The sequence below is a fragment of the Antrostomus carolinensis genome, unplaced genomic scaffold (genome assembly GCF_000700745.2).
Source record: "Antrostomus carolinensis isolate BGI_N321 unplaced genomic scaffold, ASM70074v2 scaffold36951, whole genome shotgun sequence".
Classification (NCBI taxonomy): Eukaryota; Metazoa; Chordata; class Aves; order Caprimulgiformes; family Caprimulgidae; genus Antrostomus; species Antrostomus carolinensis.
The window spans coordinates 1,306-19,356 of record NW_010294137.1 but is presented as its reverse complement, the minus strand read 5'-3'; the positions used below and the strand labels follow the sequence as shown (position 1 = coordinate 19,356).

The window sequence follows — 18,051 nt, the reverse complement described above, 5'->3', positions numbered from 1 at the left end:
CGCTGCGCGGTTCCGGTTGAGGCGGCTGAAGCGGTAACGGGCCCGCTCGCTGCCTTTTGAGCACGCAGGGCTGGTGTCTTTTGCAGGTTCATCCCACTGGTAAGCTGTTCGTGCTGTCGGATGGAGAAGGAAAACACACGACTGTGGAGCTGAGCGAACCTGTAAGTTATAGTTTGGAAATAACTTGGTGTTGCCTCTTGTGGATACCGGAGGGTTTGTCCCTTCTGAAACCCCCGCATGCCTCGCATGTACCGAGTTTGTAGTCAGGAAAAAAAAACCCCAAAACACTTTATTTCTCCTTTTTCCACTTATGTTTCATTGCCACTGTTTCTTACATCTTCCAGCTAACTTGCAGTCTTCATATTAATGAACTGCCTCGGACTTCATCAGTGTTCAGCTGCTGTTAAGAGAGAGAACTTGCTCCTTGTCAGACACATCCCTGTTTGTCTACTTTGTCTTAACTCTGTTTGTCGTTTGCAGTGTAATATATTCCACTACATATGTTAGCTCTATTTCCTTTCACTTTTTCCTCCCTTACATTATTGCCTTTACCTTTATGTGCCTGACAGAGCATTTTGCAAAGATAATCCAAAAAACTCAAGAATGTGATATTCTCAAGTCTTTTGAGTTGACGTTTCTCTGTACTCTAGAACACCTGTCATAGCATTCCAGTAAACTTCATAGTTAGCTTGAAGCATTCTTTCCTAAAAAAAAATAAAAAACAACCAAAAAACCCCCCTAAACCCCTAACAATTAATGCAATGGATGTAAAATCTGCCAATAACTACTGCACAGAAATATTGCTTCTTTTGTTACCACATGCCACTAATAACACCCTGGTATTCTCTTCTATCTTTATGTATTTTTCCCCCCCTCTAAGAAATGTTGTAATGAGAGGATTATTTTCATTGAGATGGAAAATGCTCTAGCTTAACTGAGCGCATGTGTGTAGCCTTTCTGTCTTTTTATCTGACTGAGTTGTTAAATGCTGAGAAATCTGACCATTTCCTTGTGAAATAACTGTACGTGATACACTGACTTTCAAAAAGGAGTCTCACCTTGTTTATGAAAAATGCAGTTTGATCTTGCAAAGAGTTTTGTCTTCTAAATGTCAAGCTTGCTGACTTCATTTTCAGACTGCAAAAGAATGTCTTTACTACAAGTTCTGCTTGTACCTCTTCCTTGAGCTCATGAACAGGTTTCCTGCCTTGGGTTGTTAAATCTTCAGATGTCAACATTTGATGAATGATTCCACAGTTTTCCATGACTGAGTAAATGGTCCAATTTCATAAATGCATAGCTGCAACGTTAGGCACTTTGCAGTCTGTATTGGTATGTAAGGGAGGAGAAACTGATGTGTGCAGAAAAAACACGCTAGGTTCATCTCTCTGGTTTGCCTGATGTAAATGGAGGGACTTTTAGATTTGCTAATCAAAATGCTTTGTGTGGGTAGTTCTTCCTTTAAACAGAGAAACTCAAAATTATGAGGGGAGGGAATCTATTGCGCTGTTCCAGGAAACTTAATAGAAAGTTAAAAGTAAGAGTTACATATTGGAAGCATGTTACTGAAATAGTACTGCAGTCTTAAAAATAGTATCTTAAAAAAGAAAGAAAACATGTTAAAGCTATATAATTCTGGAGCAAGATAAAATTTTTAGCCTTTTTTTTTCCCCGCCTTGTTCCACCAAAGGCTTGTTATTGTCAATGTCTTTGTATTCGAGACACTTACTGACAAATTACTTAAGAAGTAATTTTCAGTTATACCTGCTGAATCTGGAATACTGGAACTGCTCTCTGGCATGCATGATACTTCCTTAGCTCTTACAGAGTTCTATAATTTATTTGGGTTTGAATGCAGTGCATTAAAATCTGGATTCTTCTGCTCACTGTGTCTTAGATTAGTCTCAGTTCAGTGATTAAATGACACAGTTTTATATATTTATAAACTGGTATCTTCCTTCTGATGCTTTTTCTTTTTTTTTTTTTTTTCATCATTACTGAATTGGCTGTTTCAGAACCTGTAAATCTGAGTGACTCAAGGCTTTTGTAGGGTTTTCTTGGGAGAGGGAGTGGGATGTTCAGTAGTACTGTATTGTTTTGACGTGAAGCAGAATCTGTTGTTACGAGCAAACTGTCAGTTGTGGAGAGTTCCTAGCTTAAGTGCTGTGCAGTAGAGACAGCAGCTAATTTAGTGATACTAATTTCCTATTTGGTATGTTTTCTAGCTAGATGAAGAGATCTCGGGAGTTCTTGAAGTAGTGGGGAGAGTAACAAATCAGGCAACCATCATGTGCATGTCATATGTCCAGTTCAGAGAAGATAAAAGTCCATTTGGTAAGGAAGAATGTACATTATGACAAATCCATTTTGTGTTCTGAACTATTCTTCAATAATTAAGAAGGGAGAGCCTGATTACCCTTTCTCACAGACAAGATCTTTCTTCAAGCTGCCAGATACAGAGTAGAATGTAAAAAAGGAGAGTGTCATGGGAAAAATTCTGTACAAAATATACTGTTTTACTGTTAAATTGTAGGGACTGACTCAAAGCTGGAGCCAGTCTAGATCATGGTGTGATGATTCTTCCATTCCCAGGCACATGGTTCTTGCCTAGCACTGGACCTTGGCCTAAAAATAACCCTTCAGAAAGCAAGCACTGAGAATGTGGCTGCCTTGGGAAAACCGGGGAGGGTGAGAGGGGCTGGGAACACTCAGCTATACTGCTTTAAAATAAGCAGTGCTTTAATGCTGTCACTTGCTTGTGGAGAATTTAACTTACATATCATAACAATTTTCTTTGCCCTCTTTCAGATCTGGAACTCTACAATGAAGCACTAAAAATTATTCATGAATTCCCCGACTACTTCCCGTTTGGTACTGGGAGGAACAATTGATTTTTCTTAGCATATATTTAGAGCTTGAGAGGGGACACAGTACCGTAGCTTTCTTGCCTGACAGCATGATAACAGTGGCATTTATTTCCAACAAATATACTGAAAAGATGCTGTTACATGAGCCATGTATGGCTAGTGAAGAATGTTTTCTTTGAAAATTAATTTATGCAGCAAGAATGAGAACACTTCTGTGGGTATCTCACTGACTGTATATATTTAACTCTCTTGCATCCATGAGGAGTGTGTTCTTTTGCAGGATTGGACTTGGTAGAAACAGAAGCTTTGTAGGCATCTTCTTGTTGTTACTGGTAGAGGCTCTAGGATACTTTACAGGAAACATGTCTTGAAAACATTTGGTGAGGTTTTCATGTCAAGGTTTTTTTTTTTATTTCATTTGCTTTGATATAAATTTATTGAACAAGGGGAGAGTATTTTGCATCTTGAAAATGGTCTCTTCAATAAAAAAGATCTGACTCTTTAACTGTTTGTGTCAGTATTACATGTTAGAGTGCTGTTTTCAGTGACACATGGTAACTCGTGCTATATTTTACCTGACATGGGTAATTTAATTTTCACAAAGTGCAGTACAAGGTACTTGCATTTTGCACCGATGTTAAACACTTGGAAGGTGTTTAGTTAGGCTGGAGGATTTCAAGCACTGTGGGGTTTCCATCTTAACCTTGATTCTTGGTGAGAGTCTAAGCAGAGTACCAGGATTCAGCCGGTATGTCATGATGATTTTGACCATATAAACTTCAACACAATTCCAATTTTTTTTACTATCCAGGCTACTTACACCACATAGCAGAATTCTTACATCTCTTAAGGCAACACAATCAAAGTAAAATCTAACTTTGGAAATATTCTTTGTGAATTAATAAAGAAAATATTTCAATGCATTTTAAATAAATCTTGTTTATAAGCTGTGACCAATAACCTTTCATACAAACAGGTTTCAGGTTTAATAGCTAAATGTAGTGCCTTAGTAAGATTGTTAGCTTTATACTTATTTATTAAGCATCTCCATTTTAAGTCAAGGAATTTCTTTGTTTTAAAGACCTCTTATTTATCAAAGTTACTACAAACTGGGTGGATGACCAAGTTAAGAGGTGATCTATTTTTTTTTCCCCCTGTACTTGGAAGACAGACAGTGACACAGTTATTGTCACTGGGAAGGAGAAGGACTTCTAAAGTACGAGTCACACACAGAATCACAGAATGTTACGGACTGGAAGGGATCTTGAAAGATCATCTAGTCAAAACTCCTGCCAGAGCAGAATCACCTACAGTAGGTCACACAGAAGTGTGTTCAGGTGGGTTTTGAATGTCTCCAGAGTAGACTCCACAACATCTCTGGGCAGCCTGTTCCAGTGCTCCATCACTCTCACAGTGAAAAAGTTTTTCCTTATGTTTACATGGAACCTCCTGTGCTCCAGCTGGCACCCATTGCCCCTTGTCCTACCATTGGGCATCACTGAGAAGAGCCTGGCTCCATCCTCCTGACATTCGAACTTTACATATTTGTAAACATTAATGAGGTCACCCCTCAGTCTCCTCTTCTCCAAGCTAAAGAGACCCAGCTCCCTCAGCCTTTCCTCAGAAGGGAGATGCTCCACTCCCTTAATCATCTTGGTGGCTCTGTGCTGGACTCTCTCAAGCAGTTCCCTGTCCGTCTTGAACTGTGGGGCCCAGAACTGGACACAATATTCCAGATGTGGCCTCACCAGGGCAGAGTAGAGGGGGAGGAGAACCTCTCTTGACCTACTAACCACACCCCTCCTAATACACCCCAGGCTGCCATTGGCCTTCTTGGCCATGAGGGCACAGTGCTGGCTCATGGTGATCCTGCTGTCTTTTCCATGACCACATTCCCGCTATGTGAGCTGTAATCCCACCATGTCTGTAATTGCCACCAGACCATAACCCCCTGACCGCACACAGGTTTCTCTCTCCCCCTGTTTGTTCCCCACGCTGCGTGCGTTGCTGTACAGGCATTTCAGGGAGCGAGCTGGGCGCGCTGATTCCACCCTCAGGGGGTGGGAGGCCTCCCGTCCTTCATCAGTACTGGAACACTGTCCCATACAAGAACAGGAGTAGTGCTGTAGTGCTGTCACTGCTATATTTCAGTGCTTAACGGTATTCCATAAAATAAAATGTCCCTGTTAATAACTGCATGCTTGTTGTCTTAGCATTTAAGTCTTTTGTATTATTGCACTTTATAGAAAATTGGTACTTAGTGCACGTATACATATGGAAAATGTTATGTGCTAATAGTTCTTGTTTACCATGTCTATCCAGGCCTAATAAAATAGTCAGCCACTAGCTGGCTATGGCACTTTACCTGCATACAGAGACCATCCTTGGGTATGTGGTCTTGTGTATCAACATCTGAACACGTCTGAGCAGAAAATGCTACAGTTTCCCTCTGTCAGTCAAGACTCTTGTTCATCCAGTCCCGCAGCGATGGTACGTGGCCTGGTCACCAGCACCCGACTTGCTGTGCACAGACGTGCACAACTCGCCTCGTGCTCCTTCGCAAGCAGCCTGTGTCTGCACTGAGAAAGTGCTTGGGCTTAATCAGGGAAGCACATACAATGAAATTAAAATAATGAAATGTAATCAGCATGAACTACAGGGTCAAAACATTTCAGCATGCCAGGCCACCTTCATCTAGTTAACTCTATCAGATAAAGTCAAGTAGGTATCACAAAACAGTAAATGTAAAAGCAACTGCAGCTAATACAATGGCAGCAGCTATACATTTTGTTAGAAGACAGCAAATCACCCCCAGAATCACAGCTTTATTAATCTAAAAGCAAAGCAAGGAAAAAAAAATCTGATCATTAAAAAACATTCACCTCTTTCTTTGTATATTTTGCAAATAGTATAATTACTGGCCTGATTACCAATTGCAACAGCCAAACTGGTAGTTATACTTTGCCAGAATACGCACATACTCATAATCCAAAACATTTCAAAGACATGCTGTATCAAAGTAAGCATCTAATTCGAGGAAATGACAGAATTTGACATAAAAAGGTATAGTCAAGTTGAAAACATTATGTAAAGAAAACTCATAAGAAAATGAGACATTGTAAGTTAGTAGTTGCATTCACTGGACATGGAATTTAGCAGGAAAATTTACTAATTGTTGTTACTACAGAGGAATAAAAACATATCCTTGACGCTTACAAATCCTCATTTCCATAAAGCAAAAGTTTTATTGCCTGTTTTTATATAAAGAGGGTATCATACATTAAACCTCAGTTTACATTTATAAATGGGGAACATTTGAAGAGCTCTTCAACAGCAACAGAAAGTGTGCAAAAATACTGGAAAGAGAAATAAATATTCTAATAAAAAAAAGAGTAACTGCTCTCCCATGCCTACATATACCAAGTACCTCAGATTTTTAACTTTAAAAAGATCTTCGTCAATTAGGCAAGAAATTTAGATCAGAATAAACACAGCAGATGTATTACAACATTAATGCTAAATGAGAAAATATAACCAAATGTTGTGATTGTAATCATGTACATCTACAGAAAACATTTCCACATTCTATCTTGTTGCAACTACACCAAAGCACTTAGAACTTGTGGTATATTACAATATATTCTCTTTTAAAACACCAGTTTTCACAGTCCTGGCACTAGGGTACCAGTTTATTGCTAGCATTCCATTTAGTATTTCATAGCACACAAGTGTTAATTAACTCATATACTGTTTCTACTAGTAAATAAACACACACCAAGTAAACTGATGTTATTATCACATACCTTAAAACAGGTTTTTTTCCCCTAATTTGTGTGAATTTTGTTGCCTACAAAATCAAGGACAACAATACCAATTCACTCCTAGCACAGTATTAGCAAAATATCATTGACTTGCACACAAGTTAATAAATAATATAAATTCTACTTGGTGACATATCTAGAACTACTTCTGGTCAGTGACCTGAAGTTGTGCAGCCTTTTGGAACCAGACTGGTGTCCACTAGTGACCAGAAGCAGGATTTATACAGGTTGATTTCACACCTCTCAGCATATTTCAGAAGTACAGGGAAATGGTGATTATCCCGAAGTCTTCAGATATTTTTGTAGTCAAAACTCAGCATGTAGTTTAAAACGTAAATATTTACAAGTCTCCAGCCCTTGAGATTTTAGATCTTTACAGTACTATGTTAAAAATTACTTCATCAAATGAAACCTCCTATATTTTATGTGTACTTTGCCCTGAAACAGCCAAGGGCTAGCCCAGTGAAACTATCACACAGGATACGGACATTGCTAGGAGACACAACCCCCCAAATTCTTTAGCATTAAGATTCACATTGGCTAGGTATGTAGATAAATTAAATAAGAACTTGAATTGCAAAGATATTTCTTTACTATTAACAAAACATGGGAACAGAAAGAAATGGATTTTTCTTTAAAATAAAAATCTTTCGAATACAATTAACTGTGGCATTTTGAATGAACTTACAAGGAAATGATTGTCTGCATACAAGAAAGTGTGATCAAACAATGAAGGGAGGAATCCACAGCATCGCTTTTTGATCTTCTGAAGAACACTTTTCAGGTGTTTATTTGGAAGGCCCACTTTCACTACACAGAGCATATAAATACTGCTTTGTTCGGAAAACAAAAGGGCTGATCAGTATTACCCTGAAAACTTTTTAAAAATTTCTAGCAAATCCAAAGAGTCCACAATTCCAGGAGTGCTTCTGAACTGAACTGCTTCAATCCTCTGAACAAGGACCACACACTGTACCCAGAGGCTCATTTCAGGAATACCTGTTTCTACCAAGCACAGTCATACACACATCATTTTACTAATTTGATAGCAATTTATTTTTTCACAGTCAGTAAGTCACAAATGATCTTTGTCTAAAATACAGCTTGGACAATGATGGACATCCGTTAGAGAGCTCCACATTTTCAAACAACATTTATGCCTGGACAGTCTCTGCTGGAATGAGATTCCCTGTTGTATCCAGCTGCATACACTTACAAGAGCAGGCAGAAACCGGGCACTCAGTATGGTCCCTAGATAGCAACAGCAGAAAGAAGAAAAAAAATATAAAATAAAACTAACAGGAATTTTGTTATCTGTATATTTCAGTATGTGCAGGGACATAGTATCCCAGAAAAACTCACCATCATAGTTAAGTTTTGCATATGTTCTAAACCAACACAACATTATAATGATAGATACAGCAAATGAAGCACATCCTACTCGGTGCAGTGTACACAGGTGAAGCAAGAAAGATTTTAATATCAACTTACCTGAACCAGCTAAGCATATGCCCAGCATGTCCACCATGCCTACAGTTGTGACACCAAGTAAACCAGTTGTTGAACTGGGCTAACTTCTTGTCTTTGCTAAGATCCACTTTTTCATCTGACTTGGATCCTCCTGTGCAGAGGCAAACCCACCCCCACAAATACATTTGTAAATCATTATGCTTCATTTATATTTCAGTCCCAGTAACACTATAAATTTAAAATTAGGAACATTATGTGAAAAAGTGGCCTGATTTTAAAAAATAAGTCTGTAAAACTGTTAAACAAATAAGAACTGGTGGAAAGCCAAAAGAAGAATTATGTTGCTGAGCTATTGTTTCACATCTTACAGACATGCTAAACTTGCCTATTAAATAAATTTTACAGACAGAATCTCTTTCAACAGTGATTTATGTTTCAGCAATTGATTTATGTTGCAGTGAATTATGGGCCTGTTTTACTGCACATGAAATGTTCTGCTTTATGAAAAAGAAAAAAAACAAAAAATGAACAAAATCTAAGTTGTGAATTGGAACAATTACAATATAGAAGTCATAACACAGACCAGTGAAAGAATGAGAAGAGATATATCAAGTCAACTGCACAGCTGCTCATGGCTCTGTAATAAGACTGACCTAAAAATATCTACAAAATCAGTTTCCTTTAGACCTTGTATAATGCTGAGCCTGAGACATTTAGAAGCAAGAGATTCTAGTCATAGCATTTCTTCGCTGTGACAGCATTACCCATACATTCTTTCTTTCATACTTAGTGACAGAAAGTATACCACATTAAATTCCTGTTCCAGATAAAAAACAATTCATTTACATTCCAAGATTTCTGTAGTGTCCCTACAATTCATCCCAAGAATCTCACTTCCCATTTCCTACAGTTTTAAGGCTCTCAATACTGACTACCACACTTGAATCTTTTCATCTGTCTAACCTGGAATTTCACTGACCATCTCTCCAAATGATGAGTATGAATATTTACAGTATGAGTACAAATAGAAAGAAAAAGGTGCAACAGAAGTTCTTCCCACAGGAACTGCTAATTAGTCTTCTAGCTAGTACTCTAGCTGGATAACTAAAACTCACTGTGTCGTACCTGGACAGCTGGAAACTGGTGTTCCCATATTTATCAAGCAAAGTGCGCAGCGAGGAAGGGGTTTACGGCAACCAGGACAGCTCGTAACTTTTGACTTAGTTGGTGAACCACTAACTCCGTATTGGCTAAAACCTCGCCCCTGATGAGGAATAGCTGAACAGCTGTAAGAGATCGATTTTCCACAGAAATTGCAACTCACAAACACCTAAAGAGAACAAAAGCCCATTAATTTTTTTGTTTGGTTCCACTTTTGCTACAACTATGAGTGAATTTGTTCAAGTCAGCAAACACTTATTTACCAGATAGTCTAAAGAGTGCCCTGGAAAGCCAAGGCTACTTGCAAAGGAGTTTGTAACATCTTGGCTTATAAGCGTGGCACACAGTCCTGAGAAGGAGGCCTTGATGATGCCCACTTACCTCAAAAGCACATAAAAATATGGACAATTGCTAAAACTTGGAAAGGTATGATTTAAGATAATAAAAAGCTATACCTGCAGCAATGAAATAAATCAAGTTTACACTACTTACTGTATAATTAAATCTGGTCTCTCCTTCCTTATAGTCAGGTGACCCACTCTAGAGTCCCCAACATGAGGATTTTCCTAATAATCTTTATCTACACACCTTATGCCACAAGTTGTGGCTTGATACCAAGGGGCACCTATTTTAAACTCTTAAGGGGCTATTTATGTTGACCACATAAGGAAGGAGCAGTAAACTCAACTCCCTCGTGCTTGGAGCAGTATGGATGCAGTTCTCCTTAAACAGCTGTGATGGATAAATGAATTCAAAACCAGCCTTCCTTAGAAATCCTTGGGCCATATGGCTTGTAATGCACATACTTAGCAGACATGAAAGAGTGGAAGGTGCTGTGGTAAGACCATGCTGGCTAAAAATGCCACCAGATGATAAGCATATAGCATTTGGACAGGGCGTTAGTTTTTGGTTTAGCTTATGTTCAGAACTGATAACGAAAGTTGCTGCTGTTCACTTTTAGTTTAAGGTTCAAGGGCTTCAAAATAGCTTTGAGGTTCACTTAAACTAAAACAAGAGTCAACTTGAACTGGTTTGTGGTTCAATTCCCTGGTTTCAGCATCATCCTGACCATGATGCAGAATTCAGCTGGATGATCCATCTCATTTTGTTTTTCAATATGGGAGGGGAAAAAAAAACTAGTTTCCCTAGAAAAAGTGTTGAAAGTTACAGTTTCTGAAAGACAACCTGTTATTTGCAAGAAAAGGGTTTCAGGAAAAAAAAACACAAAACAACCCACATGCATAAAACTAGTAGGGAACAGATTTCCTTAATTAGATATGAAGAAATGTAGCTTTACCATATTTCTGTACTCTCTATCAAAACAGTTAAGTCCTTTCTCAGAAATTATTTTGAAAAAGACATAGCTACTTTTTTAGGGCAGCGTTCGTTTAAATCTTTCTTTTACACGTGAATCCTCATGAAAGCTAAAGGTGCAGCCAGCAACTTTTTTCTATAGAAGTACCATGCCACTTTCCCTTCTGGATTGGTCATACTTCATACAAGAATTACACTTACCTGGGCTAAAGGTTTTGAACTGGGGTCCAGCTTACTCCTATGGATATCAAATTCTGCACGTTTATGCCAAAACCTCCATGCATCTAAAAGATTCCTGTAGTTCTCAATCCAGTACTGAACCCTCTCATCCTTAAGTACCTCTGATGGAGAACCCTAAAGCAGGCAGGAAAAAATGTCAGACACACAATGAAGATACACAATACATATCACTCACTTTTTCAAAAGACTTTACAAAGCATACTACAAGATATAAGAAACAATACAGTGTATTTTTTCTAGAAAAAGATCAGTTTTCTGTTAAACTAATGTGAGTCTGATACAAATGTTCTTCAGTCTGCTCCTCTGGTTGAAAATACCTGTGCTGCCATGTCCTACTAAAAACTTGTGTCTGTCAGATGAAGGATTAGAAAATTCTGTCACATATCAGAGTCTGTATCATTGTTATGATTACAAGTGCAGTTAAACACAGTGCTGGCAATAGCTGCAACTGTGTAAGGCCGAGACAAGTCCATCACAAAAAAAAACAAAAAACAAACCTAATATCTACACATAAACAAAAAAACTTTACCTCAGTTCTCCTTCAAAATCCTAAAGCAAAAAATAACGTTTCGAACCTATCAGGAAACACACCAGCAATGAGCAGGGGAATGGGGATTCCCAGCTGAGCTAATGAAAAGGACTATTTTTTCTTTTTGACCTTCTTCTATATCCTCAAGCTATCTCAACCAGAGAGGGTAAAAGACATACATTTGTAGTTAACATTGAGTGCTTCAGATGATTCCACAAAACAGGCGTGATATATACTGTCAAAAATTATTATAGAAAATACTTCTTAGTTCACAAGATTCAATACTGTACTAATAAAGAAACTATGCTTATTTGTCTCCTATAAAGATCTATTTTAGAGTGAAACACTAACCTGTAGCATACAATAGCTTGCTGTCTGGACATCTCCAGTTCTGTCAACATAACTTTCCATCAAGTCCACTCCATCTTTTGTCAACCCCGTTAACAGTATTCCCTCCAAATTCCCAGCATCTTTCATTTCATTTGTCAGCTTTTCAATAAACCTGTTCAGCTATTAGAAAATTTAAAAAGTTACTTAACTTTTGCCACCTGTTCATCCCTTCCTAACTCATTTATGTTGACCTATGTCAAAACTTTCAACAATTGAACAGCTCGATTTAAGAGTGTCTTTTGCTAACCGAATACACTGCTTACTGGATGTTATAAAAGAAAAAGTATATGGCTATATCCACTACATTACAAGAATTCAAGTATTTATCAACAAACTTTAAGCCTTCTGATATGTAGTGCAAAGAGGGAGGTTACATATTCTTTAAATACTTCAGTGAGTTTTAAAGAAAATTGTAAAACCTGCTGTAAAACCAAGCCTTAATTCAAGAGAAGATAGATATCTGGAAATAAATACTGAATAAGTACAAATTCTCTCCAGCAAGACAGTTAATGCAATAACATTTAACAAACTAGCACTTAATAGATATTAAAAAAGACAAAAATCAAGCTGAAGGTACAAACTGAAGACCAGATTATGCCATCCCTTGTATCTTACTGTGATGAGAAAAAACAAATCACTCATGACTCACTGCTTCTACTGTTCACCCCTCCACCTCAGAGTTTCTTCTATCTCTAAATAAAACCCAGTTTAACAGTTTCCTTAAATGTGCAACCACAGACTTACTTGAGCATCACTGAGGAACTTGCAAGCAAATGCCACTCTGTCTCGTACAGCTACGTTATTTTCATACTTCGGAGAGAAAAATGGGAATACTACCATCACATGCAAGCTTCCACTTTTTCAATACATTGTAAAATTCAAAACATTTGCACTACTCTATAGCTAATACTATGAATTTGATAACGGACAAAGAAAGCATCTCATCTGAAGAAAGCTAACGCTAATTAGCAGATGAACTGAAAGACACCTAGCTGTGTCTCCACTAAAAACCAGCACATGCTCAGTAACAGGTATCAGTGCCAGACTGTGACTGCTGGAACAATCTATTCAAACGGCAGAAAGCCTGGTACAGCACATCCTATATTGTTTAGGAAACTCTGGATACAGAAACTTTGCAGGACAGGTAGGGCTGGGCTACAGTTCTTCTAGCACATATAGACAAGAGTTTCACAAGTCACAGGGGCAAGAAAACCAAACAAACCTTCATTTTCCATATTTACAAAACAACTAGGATTCCTTCCTGAAGTCCCAACTAAAAGTTAAAACAAAACCCCCAAAAATCTCAAACACCCAGAACATGGATTTCTCACAAGCATACTGGCACTCAGGGTGTAGCAATGCAACAGTATTTACTTGCTGTTTTCTAATCCCTTTAGATTTGACACAGAAAAAAAATCCTTGACTAGATTCCTTCTGGTACTTAGCTGTGCCTGTATTTATCCTTCCTGATATTTTCAGAATACAAATTGTGATTGATACTGCTAAAATAAGGAGATGTGTATTGCAAAATCTGTTTCATGTAAATTTCAACAGGTTTCATTAAAGCAAAAAGCAAACGAAAAAACTCGAAAACATTATGGTCTGTCAGTTTCCAATTCATCAATAAAAAGCAACTAAAAAATTATTACATGACATCCAGAGAAAAAGCATTCTCTCTTGCCAGAGTGAAAAAAAGACTCAGGTTTCTCTCCTCTGGGATTCTTCCCTTATTCTTATTTAATACCCTAAAAGCATTGTATTATGACAACTTTGTCTTCAACATGTTTAGGACAATTACCCTGTTACATTACAGGAGTCCTCTCTTGAGATAAATAATTCTTACTGAGTCAAGTATTTCTGTTGTTCTCTAACCAAGGACCAAGTATGTTACCCCTCTAAAGGCTCAAAGTACCTCAGAATTAAAGATTTAGTTTGCTCTTCATATGGCAAATTTATACCAATTTCAGAAGATGTGAAACTATTGTTTACTGTTTCAACACCGTAAAATTACTTTAACAAGTAAACAAGGAAAAATAAAATATAATTCAATGCAAATATAGCTTGATGAAAGCTCTGTGCTGCACTTACTCTCGTGCATTTCCATTATTAACCTCTCCTTCCCTTTTTCTTCCTGCTTAAATTATTTTCTAATGTATTTCTAATTGTTTAAGAATTCCACACTAAAAAAAAAAAGTAATCTGTGTGAACTATACTGGATATTTTGGCTGCTTATGCATGTTTTTATATACTCTGTTTACTAAAGCAATGTTCACTAATATGAGATGTCTACTTATGAGAAAAAAAATTGTATCTGCCAGTGTCAGAAGAAAATAATACATTCTAGTCTGATTAATTATCGGAATATATAGCACTTATCCTACATATATGTATATATGCACCTATTGCTTAAGGGAATTTTAACATAAGAGAAATTTACTCACCAAAACACCATCATAAGAACCAGACTCACTTGTCAGGAAAGCAAACATAGCACACAAGTAGGGATTGTTCAGTTGCAGTCTTAGAGTACTGCACATTTCTCTCCAAAGTGAATTCTTCTCATCTGTGTAGCCTGATAAAGCCATTGCTACTACATTAAGGTTCAGATCACCTGATTTATTAAAAACAATCAATTAAACAATATTCAAGTTAAGGACTTAAAAAAAATCCAATTAAACCTACTAACCCTAACCCTAAACCTGTAATTGGTATCCATCAATGTGAAACAGAATGTTTTGTCAGAATGCAAAACAAAACACAGTAGAATTAACACTCCCTAAGATAAACACACATACACCAGCGTGTTTTATTTTCTGCTTTAAATGCCTCTGTTCAGATAAGTTAACAGTTCTACAAGTCACAAGCCCACATACATGACAGCCTCAGTTACACTTTAAGTAACATCATACTGGTTCTGGTATTTTTAAAAAGTTTTGAATTGCTAAATGTATTCCGAGGGCTATCATAAAAGATTGTTATTGCCAGAATTCATATCTACAAAAAGTGAAAGGACAGGATTGTGTATGTAGCCCTCACTTAACAGACCCAGATAGAGGATGAAATTGCATATAGCAGCTTCGAGTTAACAAGTTTTCCAAAAACATTAAATCTATTTAATCTAATATTAATTCTGTCAGAAAGTTCAAGTTTACTTTTTAATTCAAAGATAGCGTGTTTCTGCTCTGAACCAGCCCTATGGAAAGCACACAAACATTTCCCCCCACCAAAAAGGGGTAAAATTAAAAATAAAAGAACCTTAACAGCTCTCTCCATGTCTTACCTACCCACTTTAGTGGCAAGATAGTCTTTTAAATTCAGTAAGAGATGGATGCAAATCAGAGTTGCAGGAGAAATACTGGTAAGAAAACAGAACAAAAGTCCTCCATCGCCTAGCTCCAGTATCTTAACTTTTCCTCTCATACACTGCAACTTTTACCAAATATTGCGCCAACACAAGTGTTTTCTGCAGACCCTGAATATTACCCTAAGCACCCAGATCTAATTGAAGATATCTCTGCTCATTGCAGGGGGGTTGGACTAGATGACCTTAAAGGTCTCTTCCAACCCAAACCATTCTATGATTCTGTGATCACTTTTCAGTTATTCCACAGCCATCACACTGGCGGAAAGCTGCATGCAGCCCAACAGAAGCAGGTACATGTGACACCTAGCCAAGACACCTAGCCAATTCCATTAAAAAAAAAAAAAAAAAGAGATCCCACTAGTTCCAAGAGTTGACACTTTCTGATGTACATATCAATAGGAAATTCTGAAACATACAATCTATTTTAACTAGACAGTAAGGCATAGATAGTCTGAGTGAAAGATCAGGATTTGTCAGATTCTCAGGCTCCAACACAACCACTTCAAGTAATTATTTTATAAGACAACAGGCATCTTTTCCATACTATCTTCGATAATCCTGTTTACGGAAAAAAAAATCTACTACTAAAAGACACTAAACAGAATACACACCTTTTCCCGAGGAAGCCCCTTTATTTAGAATTTGTATTGCTCGCCGTATGTCCAAGTTGAAAAGTGCTACAGCAGCAGCTCGCTCCCAGTCTCCTTCCTGTTCCAATGAATTTAAAAAAGGTTCAACATCTAAGTCTGTTCCCTTCTTTATCCACCCACAGAGCTGCAAAGCCAAGGATCTCTCCTCACTCAGATACTGAATAATATCTGCCTGTCTGTCAGATCCACTCCTGCTGTGCCTGAGGTTCTCTGTTGTTCCTAGAAATGGGAAATAAATTATATTATGCTTAAATCACAATTTAAATTGCAATCACAATGCTTTGATTTCAATCATAAAGCAGAGTACAAATGCTAAGTATCTTATTTTAGTTCTTTAAATTAACATCACTAAAAACTTTATGGTAAGGAGCAATATACACAAAACTATTTTGATCTGTTAAAAATCATGCACCTGAACTTGTCACATATTCCCCACTAAGTCTTCTTTCTTTCCTCTGCCTCCTAAGATTTTGGAGGTTCTTTTTACAGTTGACAGGGGTAATCAGTAGAACTGTTCAATTTGAAAATACATAATACACAGTCAAGAACCTGCTCTACCAGTTCTCTTCTTCGCAAGCATCAACGTGCTAGAAGCTTTCCCACTGCCAAAGAGTTATTTTTTGCTCCAAGGAGCATAAATATTAATAAGACATGTAACGAATAGAGAAGGAGATTCAAATAACAGGTTATACTAATAAAAGTTTCACTGAGCATGAGAGGCATAATGTGACGCACCACAGGTGATTACCACTTCAGAACAAGACAGCTGATTTAAACATAGTTATATAAACGTACTTAGAACATTAGCAGTGACTACAGCAAAGTCAGCTTCCTAGAACTACACCCCTGTGTGGAACTTTGAAAAACAGAATAGTTATATGGGAAGCAAAAATTTTTAGTGCCATAGTCAAAACCCAAATGTTTGAAATAGTTCAGTTGAAGATTTACCTCTGAGGATATTTTGGTTTTATGATTACTGACTTTCCAAGAACACTGAAAATTCTGGAAATTACTGTAATACAAACTATTAACTTAGATACATTAAAACACAAACAGAAATACTCTGTTTCTATATTTTTTAAATAGCCTCATTCAATAATTTTTAAAGACAAACCCATGAGCACATCATTCTGTAAACATACTGCAATAGAACATATCGAAGTTGGAACATTCTTACCCAAAGATGACTTCACAATTGATTTAATGCCAGCATAAACTAAGGGACCTTTGTTTCCTGTAAGTTTTTGATCCATATCTTCAGTATACTGCTTCATAAGTATTTTTATGTATAGGAAGATTAATTTTTCTCAAGTGTTTGAAAAACTTTTTTTTTTTTTTTTTTAAATTTAAAAGCCACATACACAAAGTGTTTACAGGATATTGCATTATATTTAAAGACTTTCATGCATTTCATATAACTGGTTTACATATAAAGATACATTGCTTCTTTAGGATATAAACTACAGTAAAATGAAGGATATAATGCAGAGTGTACCAAAGCGACTTCAGCTGAGGATCTTCATTCCCAGCTAGGAGGTGATTTCTCCAAACTTGTTCAGTATCCAGACCGTACCTTGACAGAGCTCTGAGCCGCATTTTGGTTGCTATGTCTTTTTCCAAGGAACTAGCCTTTCCTTCTTCTGTACATTCATATAAATGTCGCCCACAAGCCCACATTAAGGATGTCACTGGACTCCATGCCAGAGAAATTCTTTCAAAAACTGTGAAGTCAGACATAGTCCTGTTGGGAGTCACTACCACCATTCGATTTTGACTTGTGGGATGCCAGGCAAACGAAGCAATGTAGTTTTCACATGGCTGGACGCTTCTTTCAATTATTGTTGGCTCAGTTTCATCTCCAATGGGGGTAGGAGTATGCTGCATGTCATACAGTCTAATGATATTACTATCCCTTGTTAAAGTAGCTAACAGTCCAGTTCTTGTTGGACACCACGCAACTTTTGTTAAGGGTTTTGGTTGCTCGGTCAAGGTCAAAACTGGCTTTTCAAACTTTCTTAAATCCCATATGGCAACCTGACCTTCATAGAAGGAAGCTACACGATCGTGGAAATAGGGATCGACAGTCACTCCTTGGACAGCCTTGGTGTTTACAAATATTTTTTGGCTTGTGTTCCTCAGATCAAAGATAGCCAGATTTCGATGCATTCCAGCTAAAAGAAGCTTCTGATCCCGTGGAAGCCAACAAAGAGAGAGACAGGCATCATTCTGCCCTAATTCATACAGT

At 37.4% G+C, this 18,051-nt stretch overlaps 2 protein-coding genes across 2 annotated transcripts in view; one reads left to right on the top strand and one right to left on the bottom strand.

The window, feature by feature from the left end:
• Nucleotides 1–86: 86 nt before the first annotated feature.
• RPA3 (replication protein A3) lies at nucleotides 87–2,891 on the top strand (the record flags this gene model as incomplete). Its single annotated transcript, XM_010177537.1, has 3 exons — nucleotides 87–161; nucleotides 2,226–2,334; nucleotides 2,809–2,891. Coding segments are annotated over 3 exons (267 nt in total), but the record flags the coding sequence as incomplete, so codon positions are not given.
• A 4,682-nt stretch (nucleotides 2,892–7,573) lies between these two features.
• Nucleotides 7,574–18,051, bottom strand: part of MIOS (meiosis regulator for oocyte development) — an 11,063-nt gene continuing 585 nt past the window's right edge. Inside the window, 10 exon segments of the mRNA XM_010177535.2 lie at nucleotides 7,574–7,939; nucleotides 8,180–8,309; nucleotides 9,284–9,488; nucleotides 10,835–10,987; nucleotides 11,754–11,912; nucleotides 12,537–12,602; nucleotides 14,234–14,403; nucleotides 15,768–16,025; nucleotides 16,984–17,082; nucleotides 17,288–18,051. The exon segment at nucleotides 17,288–18,051 is cut by the window's right edge and continues 25 nt beyond it. Coding sequence (XP_010175837.1) covers nucleotides 7,843–7,939; nucleotides 8,180–8,309; nucleotides 9,284–9,488; nucleotides 10,835–10,987; nucleotides 11,754–11,912; nucleotides 12,537–12,602; nucleotides 14,234–14,403; nucleotides 15,768–16,025; nucleotides 16,984–17,082; nucleotides 17,288–18,051 — 2,101 coding nt within the window. The 3' untranslated portion in view covers nucleotides 7,574–7,842.